The sequence below is a fragment of the Callorhinchus milii genome, unplaced genomic scaffold, assembly GCF_018977255.1.
Source record: "Callorhinchus milii isolate IMCB2004 unplaced genomic scaffold, IMCB_Cmil_1.0 Scaffold6, whole genome shotgun sequence".
Taxonomy (NCBI): Eukaryota; Metazoa; Chordata; class Chondrichthyes; order Chimaeriformes; family Callorhinchidae; genus Callorhinchus; species Callorhinchus milii.
The window spans coordinates 7323339-7337105 of record NW_024704747.1 but is presented as its reverse complement, the minus strand read 5'-3'; the positions used below and the strand labels follow the sequence as shown (position 1 = coordinate 7337105).

Genomic DNA, 13767 nt, shown 5'->3' with positions numbered 1-13767 from the left:
TTGCTGAGAAAATTATATCCAAGGGTCCCCGGGGATTTGAGATTAGCAGCTGATTAAATAAAACCTTATGTTGGGACTTGAACTCATAGTCTGACACTCCACAGTAGCATTGGGAAGTGCTGCCTTTCAGATGATGTGTTAAACCAAGGTCCCATCTGTCTCTGTTCAGGTGGACATTAAAGATCCCAAGAGACTATTCAAGAAAAAAAGTGTCTCTTTGTGTCCTGGCCACCATCCTCCAATAGTACATCGAGGTATGTTTGATAACAAACATTGAATGTATTGTTAAATTGACCTCCTATTAATACTAAAACAATAAAAGCTCAAGTTCTACAGCACATGGAAGCAAATGTATTTCCAGTCAGCATTAGTTAGCAAATTCATTGCAAAACTTTCCACATCTCTGCCCCCATAACTCATAGGTGGTGGAAAGCAGACCGAACACATCGACAAGTAATATTCTGTTTATATTCAAGGTGCACTTTGTGCATATTTGCATGTTTTTGTATTATTGCCATGGGAAATGAGGGAGCAATTTCTGGCGAGGACAAAGGGCAACCTCAAGATGTTTCTGTAAATGACTATCTAAAACTCTATCTGAGTAAGCCAGCAAGGCCTCCTTAGACCGTAAGGGATTAGCTTTCCCTTGTAAGCATTTAGGAATCTGGTAGTGTTTGGCAAATGTTTTGAGATGTTTATTTTAATATTTTTACAGCCCATCTTTCATTTGTTCAGCAATCAGTTGGTTAATGATAGGATAAACTTCAGAGCAACATACTGTATACAGTAACTGATTTACTCACAAGCTTGAATCTTACCTGAGTCATTGGTGGTTAGCTGCAGCACTATTTTGCAGTTGTTTAGATTCTGACCATTTGTAAGGCAGGGGATAGGGACAGTGCTCCGGATTATCAAGGAGTGATCCTTTCCATCTTCTGCGATGTGCAATGACTCTGGCTCAAACTGTTTGAACGAAGGACACTCAGCATATAATCTCCGGCTGCTTCATTACAATGTAAATGCAATATGAGGATTTGGGTTTTTTACATCCGTAAAGAATGCAGCTTCATTCACCTGTATTCCAGCAAAGAATGCTTCACTCTCTCGGGACAGACTGTGTACATTTGGAGAGTCCCTGAAGAAGGTTGATACACTACAGTAAATCTGGAAAATAGCAAAAACAAAGCCAATAGAGCCACAGTACTTTGTCAAGTAAACACTGCCATGAGAAATTCCACCAAGCAAATAGTCCAAACTGATACCATCAGCAGTTATAAATCTCTATCTCAATAACACCTGCTTTCCAAATGACTAATGGTTAAAACATGCCCAAATCCCTATAGTATATCATTTTTTGAAGTAAATATATTGGAGCAGATTTTCTGCCTGGCACAAAAGTGGAAACATGTCCCATCCAGCAATTCTGGATGAGATGTTAAACTGAGATCCCGTCCGCCTTTTGTGGCACGTGTTAAGCGCTTGTGATACTAGTCGAATACAAAAATGCATTTCTTTTGGTATTCTAGTCAACCATCTCCAGATTAGTAGGTAATTCACTTCATGGCTGTGTTCGCTGTAAAATACAGTCAATGCACTTTATAATAAATTCTGTGAAGCACTTTAAGACGTCCTCATGACACAAAATATGATATATCAATTGAAAGGATTATTATTGTTGTGGCTAGTTGTGATAGCTGGATAGGGAAAATAGTTGGGCCATTGATCTAAAAGAAAATAGTTACTATACCTGATGGCTGGGTATAATTTGATAATGTCACAATTAGAACTGATTACAGTGCTCTTTGGTATTGCACCACCTTGCTTACAATGTGTGTCTACTGTGGACCCACGTTAACCCTGAGTGCATGCAGTACACTTGGCTAACAGGACTGACTAGCTGGCATCCTGTGCTTGAAAAAGATGGCTGCTTTCTCGGTTTGAGGTCACCACTGATATTCACCTCCTGTGGGTTGTTCATATGAGCAATATACAAAAGGAAATGTATTGACATTGACCTGCACAGGTAGGATACAAAAAATTATGTTTGAGTAGCATTGAAAATGGCCCTTCTATTGACTATTTCTATTTGCATCCACAATGAAATCCCTTCCCTACTAGCCAGGCTTTAGTGAACAGTGGAATCCTGCAGCTCAGTGGTTAGAGCACTCGCTTTGCAAGCGAGACACCTGGGTTCAATTCCAGACAAGGCGAAACCTTGGCCACACCTAATAATAATCCTTCCAAAACAGAACAATAATAAATTGGTCATTTTCAATCCACGGTTATTTGTGGGACACTGCTGTGCGCAATTGGCTGCCGCGTTTCACCCACAATTATATGGTCAATTCACTTTACAGTAATATTCCGTGAAGCGCTTTGAGACATCTAGAGGACGTAAAAAGTGCTATATCAAATGCAAGGATTATTATTATTATTATTATTATTATTATTAAGAGAACAAAATAGCTTTCAGGAAGGGCCTAGGCTGCAGATCAAATTGTTCCAAAATATTTTGTAAGTAAGTAATCTAGTGATCCAGTAATCTAGTGCAAAGTCATCAAATTACCATGGAAGTAGGCAATACATGCTGGAACAATGTTTGAACAAACCTTTAATACTCATTGTTACTGAGGTACCATTGGCAGGCTAAAATGACATATCCACAGTCTGGCAATAATCAGAGGCATAAACGCCAGAGTATTCCTGGAATTCCAGGGGAACGGAAAATTGGGGCCACAGTGCACATGGTTAATTGAGATCTGGAATGTATGCCACATTAATTAACATTTAATAAATGTAAAAATCACAAAAATGACATTCTTTCCTTGCTTTGTGGCAGTGATAAAACTTCTTTTTTTCCATTCAACTAAGTAAAATGCATCATTAATTGCTCTAAGGCCAATTGCTCTTTTAAACTACATAATCAATACTTAACATTTCAGAAACTCAACAACTCTTTCAGCAGTTCCCAATTCCCTCATTACTGCTTGTTCATGTACAGCAGTTTTATTAGATTGTATTTTTTATTTGTTTATACTGGTAGGTAGAGAAATAAATGGCAGTTTCAGGCATTTTATTTCAGCCTCCAATAAATTATTATGCCCTAAGTGTTGACCCAGCTGACTTCAGTCGGGGCAGTTGTGGAGGCATTACACTTGGACTCAGCAGACCTGAACTATGGACTACAATTAGCTTCTCCAACCTTGAGCTAGGGTACAACCTTGAACAACAATATCAGCCAAGCGTCCCCTCCTTGATCAGTATTCAGAAACTCCATCTCAAAGTGAACATGGAGTCTCGTAGCGTAGTGGTTAGAGGTCTCGCCTCGTAAGCGAGAGGACTCGGGTTCGATTCCCTGGCGGGGACAAAACCTTAGGCAAGCTTCCTTACTCCACGTGCCTCTTTTTACCTAACAGTAAGTAGGAACCCGGTTGTTAGTTGATTGGTGCATCGCTTTTTGAGGGATAATAATAATAACGTAACTGCCTTTGCGCTGCCTGGTAGATAGTAAGCACTCCTAGACACTACCCATGTGAAGGGCGCTATATAATAATAATAATAAATTGGTAACTCCACGGCTGTTTGTGGGACGCTGCTGTGCGCAATTGGCTAACGCGCTTTGCCCACAAAATACACAGTCAATCCATTTGACAGAACATTCTGGGAAGCACTTTGCGACGTCTCAACGATGTGATAAGGCGCTATATCAAATGCAAGAATTATTAAATTATTATTATAATAATGCCTCAAAAAAATGTGTTCACTCAATCCACGACTGTTTGTGGGACGCTGCTGAGCGTAATTGGAGGCTGCATTTTGCCCACAAAATACAAAGTCAATTCACATTACAATATATTCTGTGAAGCGTTTTGAGGTGTCTCAACAATGTGATAAGGTGCTACGTCAAATGCAAGGATTATTATTATTATTATTAAAACATTGAGCGTCAGAAGAGCTCAGGTCTGATACCTTCATTAGCAGGTAGCTCGGTGACTCTAAATGGCCCACAAACAGTTGTGGATTGTGTGACAAATAATACACTCAAATGCATTAAGTTAAACTATCAAGTGGAATACAAGTTTCATTTTGTTTTTTTGATTCGATGGAATCCCTGCATTTACTTTCACCTTTAATATTGTCGCCAATTGTGACAAGGCAGATCTTGTCCTGATTGCTCACATTTGCCCCAGTGTTGAAGTTTGCTATCATTACTGGAGTCTGCAAGTCTGCAGAGGACATCATTTAAATGGACACACACTGCTGGAACTGGTTAGATGAATCCAAATGGCTTAATCTGGCTAACAACTGCAGCTATAAAGCTAAGTGCTACCATTTATTCAGTTAATTACACCATTAATGTGGTGACACACTGTTTAAAAAGAAAAATGTCATTCTAATGTTTAGTCGATAACCTCACTGAAACAAGATCACAATCAAAAGCAGCATTTTAACCCAACCTCAAAACAGTTCCCCCAATTACTACTGTAAATTTCTCAATCTCCCAGAGCTGCTGCCCTACGAACCTCTCTCAACGTGATTGCCAAAATGCTAAATTAGAGGCAGTTTTACACTGGGATAGAAGCCCACAACGAACAAGGTTGAAAGAGCCTGAGGGCATTTTGTGAAGGTCCCTTACGACCAGAGGTAGAGAAAACTTTTTTTTCCTTTCGCGAAGGTTGCATTTGAACCCGGGTCTTGGAAAAAGGACTATATCACCTCTCAAAGCAGCATGTGTGAAATATTAGAGCTATTACTGAACCACAGTTTTAACACACTCTGTGACCCACTGTAGCACATGATTCATACTCCAGTATCTGGGGCTCTGAGTGTCATGCATTTTAATCGAAATCCCCAATTCTCTAATTGAGCAATTTTGAATCTAACAGCCTGGTAGCTCGATAGAAAAGTGACTGTCGAGTGGCTAAAATATTGAATTATCTCCTGGCTTCATAATGTCCTGTATCATTTCATGGGAAGATGCTTTTCAGTTTTTGTTCCCCCATAAACTAGTGGCATAAATACAATAATTGTAGGTGACTGGCGATCTCTCTATTTAGGATACCTGGGAAGCCTTTTGTAACTCATTCATTTATACACTGAGCAGTCTTCCTCACTCCTGAGCTTATGTTGGAATACTACAGTGAACTACTGTGCATCCTTTACTCACATTTTGAAACATGTTTTAGCTCAGCAACTACTTGCTATCAGTTATCTTCAGTCTTTTACTACTTACTTGTCAGCATCAGTTGTACACAAGTTAATTTCTACTTTCTCCCCCTTCAGGTTGATAGTGTCACTCTACCTGATATTAAGTGAGTCCTTAGAGGCTCTTTAATAACTTGTCAGCAATGAGTTGTTCCACGGCCTCTTTGCACTGCATCAGTGTTACCTTTCATGTATCAGATGTGGGAACAAATAATATTGCAGCAAGAACAAAATTCAAATACCCGTTTATGAACGTAATAAATCAAACAGGACCAAAAATAGGGAATTTCAATACCCCAATATAAACAAGCTGGGCTGCAGGGATAACATTAAAAATCTAGTTGTCATGGCTATCATAATTGGAGCCAAATTGGACTGAAATGCATAAATATTCATCAGGAGTTTGTACTATATGTAAATTTAAAATGATAGTTTCTTTGCCTGCGGTTTGAATCCCAATGGAGTTGACAGTCGTCCTGGTTTGCCCACATCTCTGCATTTAAGCTAATGACCTAAGGCATTTTGTGAAAGGTAAAGACAGATGCAAAAGAACATGTGCATATGTTGCTTAGCAAGACAAATTCTAATGTAGTTTGCAGATGCACCATTTATAACATTGTCCAATGCCATTTAATATTGCGCAGATTTTCCAACTCAACCACTGACGTTTAGAAGGAAACTTGGAATATGTGATTATGATTTAACAATTTAGTGTATGCATGCAAAACAGCATGTCCAGCTGTCAGCAAGCCCTTAAAGCAAAGTCCTTTTATATACATTAGATTAGAAGAGATAAAAAGTTGCTCCGAACCACAATTACAAATTACAGGAATTATATTCCACTGCCAGTCAAAGGTACAAACTAGGATTTTGCAGGTCAGTGGAATTTTGTTTCAATTTGTTTCTGTTTTCATTTAAAAAAAACTGAGTGGATATGTTTTGAGAATATTCATGAGGTGCGCTTTCAAGCGCTGAAGATTTGCTGATTACCAAGTCTATAATTCACAAGTCCCAGATTGCACAGCCAGACATGGATCAGAGAATTTCAGTGTTGAAAAAGGTTATTAAATTCATCATTGCCGGTGATGCTTCTCTGAAAGAGTTATCATTTAGTTCCACTCCACTGCTTTTTCGTCATTCCATTTTATATTTTCCTTTATCAAATGATTATTTAATTCTCTTTTTTATATAAAAAAGGCTATCATTGATTCCACTTCAACCACTGTTTTTGGTTGGGCAACCATGTCCTTAAAACTAGCTGGGTTTTAAAAAAAAGTTTACCCAACCTTTACTTTATTTTTAGCAATAATCTGAAATTTACGCCCTTGAGTTACCAGCTCACATCCAGCAACAGTCTTGAGACCAAAGTGTTCTGGGTACGAATATTGATTGGTTTGCTCAGCCTGTTAAAATGAGTAATTGTTTTAGAACAAAACCTTCCTTGGGGGAGGTAAGCAGTCACCCAGGGGTCAAATCAGCTTAAAAGGAACGCACCTGCAAAGCAGCCAGACCTGCAGTAATTCCGAGACATTATTCACAACTGACCAGTCTGTCTAGATGAGAGACTTGAGAGTTGTGTACATGGTCTTAAAGTTAGAAAGGCCATCTCTTGGGCAAAGTGGTTCTGGATGGTCAAGAGCCTGGCACTTCCTATTGCTGTGTGAAGGGCGCAAGTTGTTGTTGCTGTGTGGATACCGCCATAATATTCTGTATCCTTTATATTTGAACAGTGTTGTTCATTTTAATTGGGGCAACTATCATCAAACGAAAGACGCACTTTAGCAAAATTACAGTCACGTAGTGTATTTTGATATTGGTTGAGCTAAGAGCAATAATGTACCCAAATATTAGGAACGGTCAATTGATTTTAAAAATGTCTTCCAATACTTTAAACACCAACATCACAGGAGAGAGGAAGGATGCAAGTCATCCACTTTTAAGAATCCTCTTGTGACCAGTTCATTCTTGGAATTTGCAGAACAGTGGAAACGGTGGCCTTCCTAACCTTTTGATCAGCAAATTATGTTTGGTCCCTGTGGGAAATGGGGGGTGGGAGGGGGGGTTGAGGATATACTTAAGCACTCAGAGATGCCATCTGGCATGAAGAGCCCTATATAAATGCAAGTTGTTGTTGTAACTTTCTTTCTAAGAAGTTATGAATTTTCTTCTTCAAGTGTTTGTCATACAAATGGATTTGCCTGTCTTTTGTTACACTATTAAAAGTCAGGATACTCCTGCAATGAAAATCTATCCATGAAGTCATACAGAGGTGCTTGAACTAAATGAGCTACTCCAAATTCAACAACAACAAAATTACATTTCTATAGCGCCTTTCATGCCAGGAAGACGACCCAAGGCGCTGGACAGACAGTGTTTCAGACCTGAGCTGGGGGTCGGGATTGGGAGGTTGAAGGGCAGGGGGGAAGCAGGGTGATCAAAATCACAGTCGAAGAGGTGGGTCTTGAGATAGGTCTTGAAGGAGACAAGGGAGGGGACGAGGTGGAGGGACTGCGGGATGGAGTTCCAGAGGGTGGGCGCAGAATGTCAGAAGATAGGGTGGGTGAGATGGGGAACGTGTAGCAGGCCGGACCCCACCGAGTGGTGGGAGTGGTCAAGATGGTTGGGATTAGGAGGTCACAGAGGTAGGGGGGAGCAAGGCCATGGAAGGCTTTGAAAGTGAGGAGCAGGATCTTGAACTGTATCCGCTGTGTGATGGGAAACCAGTGGAGTCGGGCGAGGATGGGGGTGATAGGATGACGGAGCCTGGTGCGGGAGAGGACACGGGCTTCAGATGGTCAAGATGGTTGGGATTACGAGGTCACAGAGGTAGGGGGGAGCAAGGCCATGGAAGGCTTTGAAAGTGAGGAGCAGGATCTTGAACTGTATCCGCTGTGTGATGGGAAACCAGTGGAGTCGGGCGAGGATGGGGGTGATAGGATGACGGAGCCTGGTGCGGGAGAGGACACGGGCTTCAGAGCTCTGGATGATCTGCAGCCTGTGGAGGGAGGAGTTGGGGATGCCGACAAGCAGTGAGTTTGCATCGTCAAGCCTGGATGTTATGAATGTACGTATGAGGGTTTCGCGGCCTGTGGTGTGAGATGGTGGCGGAGCCGGGAGATGTTGTGGACGTGGGGAAAGGCAGTGCAGGTCATGGCACGGACGTGGGGTAGAAATGATAGTTGAGGGTCAAACAAGACACCAAGGTTCCGGACTGGCTTAGCAAGGTGGAGTATGCAACCATGGACGGTGATGCTGTAAGCGCTTGAGGTGAGGAGGCGCTGACCACGGGAGTCAATCGTGAGAGCCTCGGTCTTGTTGACGTTCAACTGAAGAAAGCTAGGTATTCAAACTCAAAATGCTAGCTTGTGATTTAATGTGTTTGAAGACATGAGATTGTTTTAAAGAGATCTGGACAGCATTACCGTGTCTCCCAGTCTGAACATAATTCCATCCATCTCCACAAAAGAGAACGTCTGTCGGGTCGTGTCTCTCTTTATCTCTTCCTTGATGTTTAGCAGTGAAAGCCGTGACCAAACCACAACATACCCTACGGTGCCATTTACAGAGCGACTTGCATACGTGCACTTTAAATGGATGTTGTTGCCCACCAACTCGGGGGATATCAATGGTTTGCCAGGCAGATCAGGGAGTCTTGCTGAAAAAAATCAAAAAGAACAATTGTTGTATGTTTTCCAACTTCTGCACGTTTTAATAATAATAATAATCCTTGCATTTGATATCGCGCTTTTCACGTCGGGAGGACGTCCCAAAGCGCTTCACAGAACACACTGTAAAGTGAATTGACTGTATATTTGTGGGCGAACGTGGCAGCCAATTGCGCACAGCAATGTCCCACAAACAGTCATGGATTGAAAATGACCAATTTATTATTGTTTTTGGTTTTTGGAGGGATTATTATTAGGCTCTGTGTGGAGTAAGGAAACTTGCCCAAGGTTTCGCTCTGCCTGGAATTGAACTCAGGTCTCTCGCTTGCAAAGCGAGTGCTCTAACCACTGAGCTACAGGACTCCACAAATATATCATCATTAATATCATCATACTTTATGCAGGAATCTCTGAAGCGCTCTGAGATGTTTCAACACAAGGCACTATATCAAATGCTGATTATTACACCCAAGTTAAACAAATAATAGGAGCAGCCACAAAATCTAATGGTATCAAACATGTACAGACTGGTGCACGAACCCAGGTCTAACAAGTTCATCATTATGGTGATAGTTGCCTTCGAAGCTGCTTGTCAAAAGTACATGGATCTTTTGAGATCTTGTCTTCTAATGTTCGGCAGAGTTACAGGCAAAGACAGTAAGCAAAGCTATCTTACTACAGATAACTGTTGAAGATATTGCATTCTATCAAGGCTAAAACAGTCTCAAATTAATCTATTGTGCAAGGCTGATGGTAATCTGGCTGTATTTGCATTAAAATATCTTTTAGTGATACGAATGTGGGTTACTGATCTTGCGAGCATCTTCAAAATCCACTGAATTATTACTTATAATAAACTGTGTGGTCTTCAAATCCTAAGTGTTACTTAATTCAACAGCGAGACTCAGAACTGACCTGAAATGTTAGCTCTCTGAACCAAAGTAATGGGGGAAAATGTTCACAGAAATTTGAAATGTTATTGTTGATCATTCTCTGGAAATAAAATGCATGTTATTACTTTGAATCGCATGCAGTATTCTGAAAGTAAGGCAATACTCCTATAAATCTGTTCTCTTTGGTGCTTTACTAAATTTATTGCTCCTCAGCAGAGCTGGAGTGCAAAGTGCTGATCAAATATCTTTACAGTGGCTGACAGTCTAACAGGATCCAGCTAAGAATGTGCAATAGCTTACTGATAAAATAAGCTGTATTTGAAGTTGCAAAGTCTAGAGGGGGAGGAAACTTTTGATTTGGGGGCTGTGGGACTGGTTGAAAAGTAATCCCAGTCTCTTTACTGATAATGTGTCTACATATATATATATACACACACAATATACACACGTATACATTATATATTAAAAAAATCAGAGTTCCCAAAAGAACATGTGCAATACAATATGCCATATGGACAAAAGTGTGAATCAAACAAGCTCCACAAATGTTTATTATACATCGATAATTAGAACCCTTTGATTGTGATATTTTAATGTACATCATAGATCTCAATGTTCTTTCCTTATTAGAGAATAAGAGTCAAATATTCAGCTGCAATATTTGCAATAGGCTCCTTTTAAGGGTGAGGAATTTCTTAAAAGAAAATCCTCTGAAAAGGATATGTTTTTATCCAACCTACTGTTCTCTTTCCTCATTTAAGTACTACTAAGCCTTAAAATCCTGGAAGACTATTTAACATAAAATTTAAGATTGTGCAGAGTTGTGGAAAATTCGTAAGTTGAGCCTTGTAAATTTGGAAGCTGGTTCTTATTAAGATAAACAAATTAACGGCAAAAAACACAACTTGCAAATTAAGACTGAATTTAAGAATTTTCCACAATTCTGTGCAATCTTAAATGTTAAGAAAAAAATCTTCTTACAAGCAAACAAAAAGGAATTTTGAACTGTGAGAGCTAAAACTGTTTGTAATCACAAATGCCTATAGATCATCACTTTTCATTCTTAAAGATTATTTCTAGTTAAAAAATGTGTCTCTTTTCTTCTCTTTTCCGCTCTTATAAATAAATCCCTCTGTACATATTCCATTGGTCTATGTAACTCATTTCATTTGCTGCATTCATAAAAATGTCACTCCTTGTTAGGGCCATAGTAAGCAGCCTTGGAGATGCCCTAAATTCGCTCTTCTACAGAGAAGGCTTGAATTATTAACTTGTTTATTACTGATAAAAAGTGGTATTCACTTCTTGACACCTCACGTCAGTTATGGCTGACTGCAGAACCTTTGTTCTTAACTTAACTTCATTCCATGTGTTGGTTCTTGCCAGTCAATGATGTCATTCAAAAAGGCTATTGTCATCAATGAAATGTCAGGTTATCAATCTGACACTCCCCAAATTGCTCCACACATCAACAACAACAACAACAAGATTCCATTTATAAAGCGCCTTTCACGTCAGGAGGATGTCCCAAGGCGCTGCACAGTTGGGTCATGACCCGAGCAGGGGGGAAATGGTCAGGGTGAGGGGAGGGAAGGGAGGGAGGGAGCGAGGAGTGGGGAAATGGTCAGGGTGAGGGGCGGGAAGGGAGGGAGCGAGGAGGGGGTAGAGAGTCGAGAGGGGAGCTGAAGGCTCGGTCAAAGAGAAAGGTTTTGAGACCGGCCTTGAAGGAGGAGAGGGAGGAGGCGGCGAAGGCACTGGGGGATAGCGTTCCAGAGCCTAGGGGCTGAGAGGCTGAAGGCCCGGCCACCGATGGTAAGGCGGTTGGGGCGGGGGATGTGGAGCAGACCGGAGCCAGAGGAACGGAGGGTACGGGCAGGTAGGTAGGGGATAGTAGGTCAGAGAGGTAGGAGGGAGCAAGGCCGTGGATGGCCTTATAGGTGAGGATGAGGATCTTGAATTCGATCCTCTGGGGGATGGGGAGCCAGTGGAGGTGAGCGAGGGTGGGTGTGATGTGGTCCCGAAGCCTGGTGCGGGACAGTACACGAGCTGCAGAGTTCTGAATGACCTGCAGCTTGTGGAGGGAGGTGGCGGGAAGGCCGAAATCAGTACACACAAGTCACAGAGGTATATGTAACAACTGTCTGTGTGGGGGGTCAATGAATGGAAAATAAGGAAACAGATTTTTTTTCCCCCCTGGCTCCAGACTGGTGCGTTTAATTTGTCATAAGGAAGGTAATTCAGAAGAAAACACAGTGCAATTGGTAATACAGAAGGAAACTCTATTTAGTAGGTCATTTATCACTATTTCACCCAAGTACAAAAAAGTATATTTGTCCAGATATCATTTCTCAGTTTTACAGCTGAGTTCTCGAACCAAAGTCTGATCGAGCGTCCACATCTAATCACCAGAAAAATGAGGCAAACATGACATCTAACAAATGGATTATTTTTACCAAGGCAAACCATAACATAACATGTAACCCATCAATGCTTTTTATCAAGAGTGAAATGAACAGCTGTTGCTCTGGCCTGCCCACGAGGTTGATGTTAAAGATCCCAAGGCATTATTTGAAAAGAGAAGTCAGTTTCTCCCGTGTCCTGGTCAAAAATACTTCAGATAAAATAATCATTCATTTCCGAGTTGTTTGTGGGACATTGCTGTGTGTAAAATGGCTACAACAACAACAATTTGCACTTACATAGCACCCTCCATGCAGGGTAGCATCTCAGAGCACTTAACAGTGGCTGAACCTGCCACTGAGCCGGAGGGGAGGGGTAGGAGGGGGAGGTGGCCGTAAGCACGGTCGAAGAGGAAAGTTTTTTCAGGCAGAACTTGTCCAGGACCTCTTCACACTTGGCTATAAAGAATGCCTACAATTACATTACTACTGCACTTGACAGCAATTTCATGGGAAGCTCTTTCAGATGTGCTGACATTATAGACATTATATTAAATGCAAGGATTATTAGTATTGATTCCTTTTATTGTCTTCAGCTGCAGGAACTCACTGGTTAGCTCCACATACCTGTCTGTTCTGACAGCTATTTGAGCCCAATCACTATTCTGATTATATGGATTGACACCTGAACCCAACATAAACAATTCTTATATTCCGTTTGTTCTGCCCTCACAATCAAGCACACGAGCACTTGGGGGAGCACGAGGAGCATCCAGTTATACTCCCTGCCTATTTTGTTATAAAGCATGTAATTGGTTCATGCCTCAAGTATAAATGTGCCCTGGTCTGTGGTCTTCTGATACTTTGGCACAAATTCAAACTGATTCCTCTTTGGTAAGTTTGGCAATATTTTCCTGGAACAGCAAACACAATACAGTGCTACACATTTGGGGCATTGTGAGAAGCATCAAGATGCCATCCAATGCAAACATCCAATGTGTAATGTTTCCTAGTATAAATGGGGCAATGTTTTCCTTGCATGAATAAGATTATCCCCTTTTATTTTTAAAAAGTAAATTTAGCATTCAACCAGACAAGGTATACCATCACTAGGGTGATGGAATACTTTCTCATTCTGGGAATCCAATCTCAGCATGAAGAATTCTCAGGTCAGCTACAGTATAGTTATATGCAGCTTAAACCTTAGTTTGCTTTGACCCAACAGTCTACTGGATACCCAGCACCAGAAGAGCACCAATAATAATAATAATCATTGCATTTGATACAGCGCTTTATCACGTCTTTGGGTCTTTGAGATGTCTCAAAGTGCTTCACAGAATATACTCTAAAGTGAATTGACTATATAGTTTGTGGACAAAATGCAGCAGCCAACTGCACACAGCATTATCCCACAAACAATCATGGATTGAAATGAACAATTTTTTTTTGAAGGAATTATCACCTCCAGTAAAGCGATCGGCCAATCGACCAACAACTGGGTTCCTATTTACTGCTAGGTAAACTGAGGCATGTGGAATAAAAAACTTGCCCAATGTTTCGTCCTGCTGGGAATCAAACCCAGGTCTGTCACTTGTGAGGCGAGTT

At 41.0% G+C, this 13767-nt stretch overlaps 1 protein-coding gene across 1 annotated transcript in view; it reads right to left on the bottom strand.

Moving 5' to 3' along the window:
- LOC103180418 (von Willebrand factor D and EGF domain-containing protein-like) overlaps positions 1-13767 on the bottom strand; it is a 90700-nt gene that overhangs the window by 52297 nt on the left and 24636 nt on the right. The window contains exons 5-7 of the mRNA XM_007896252.2: positions 8628-8860; positions 1075-1164; positions 819-963 (exon numbers count right to left, since the gene is read on the bottom strand). Of these exons, the coding sequence (XP_007894443.2) occupies positions 819-963; positions 1075-1164; positions 8628-8860 (468 nt within the window). The remainder of the gene's footprint in view (positions 1-818; positions 964-1074; positions 1165-8627; positions 8861-13767) is intronic.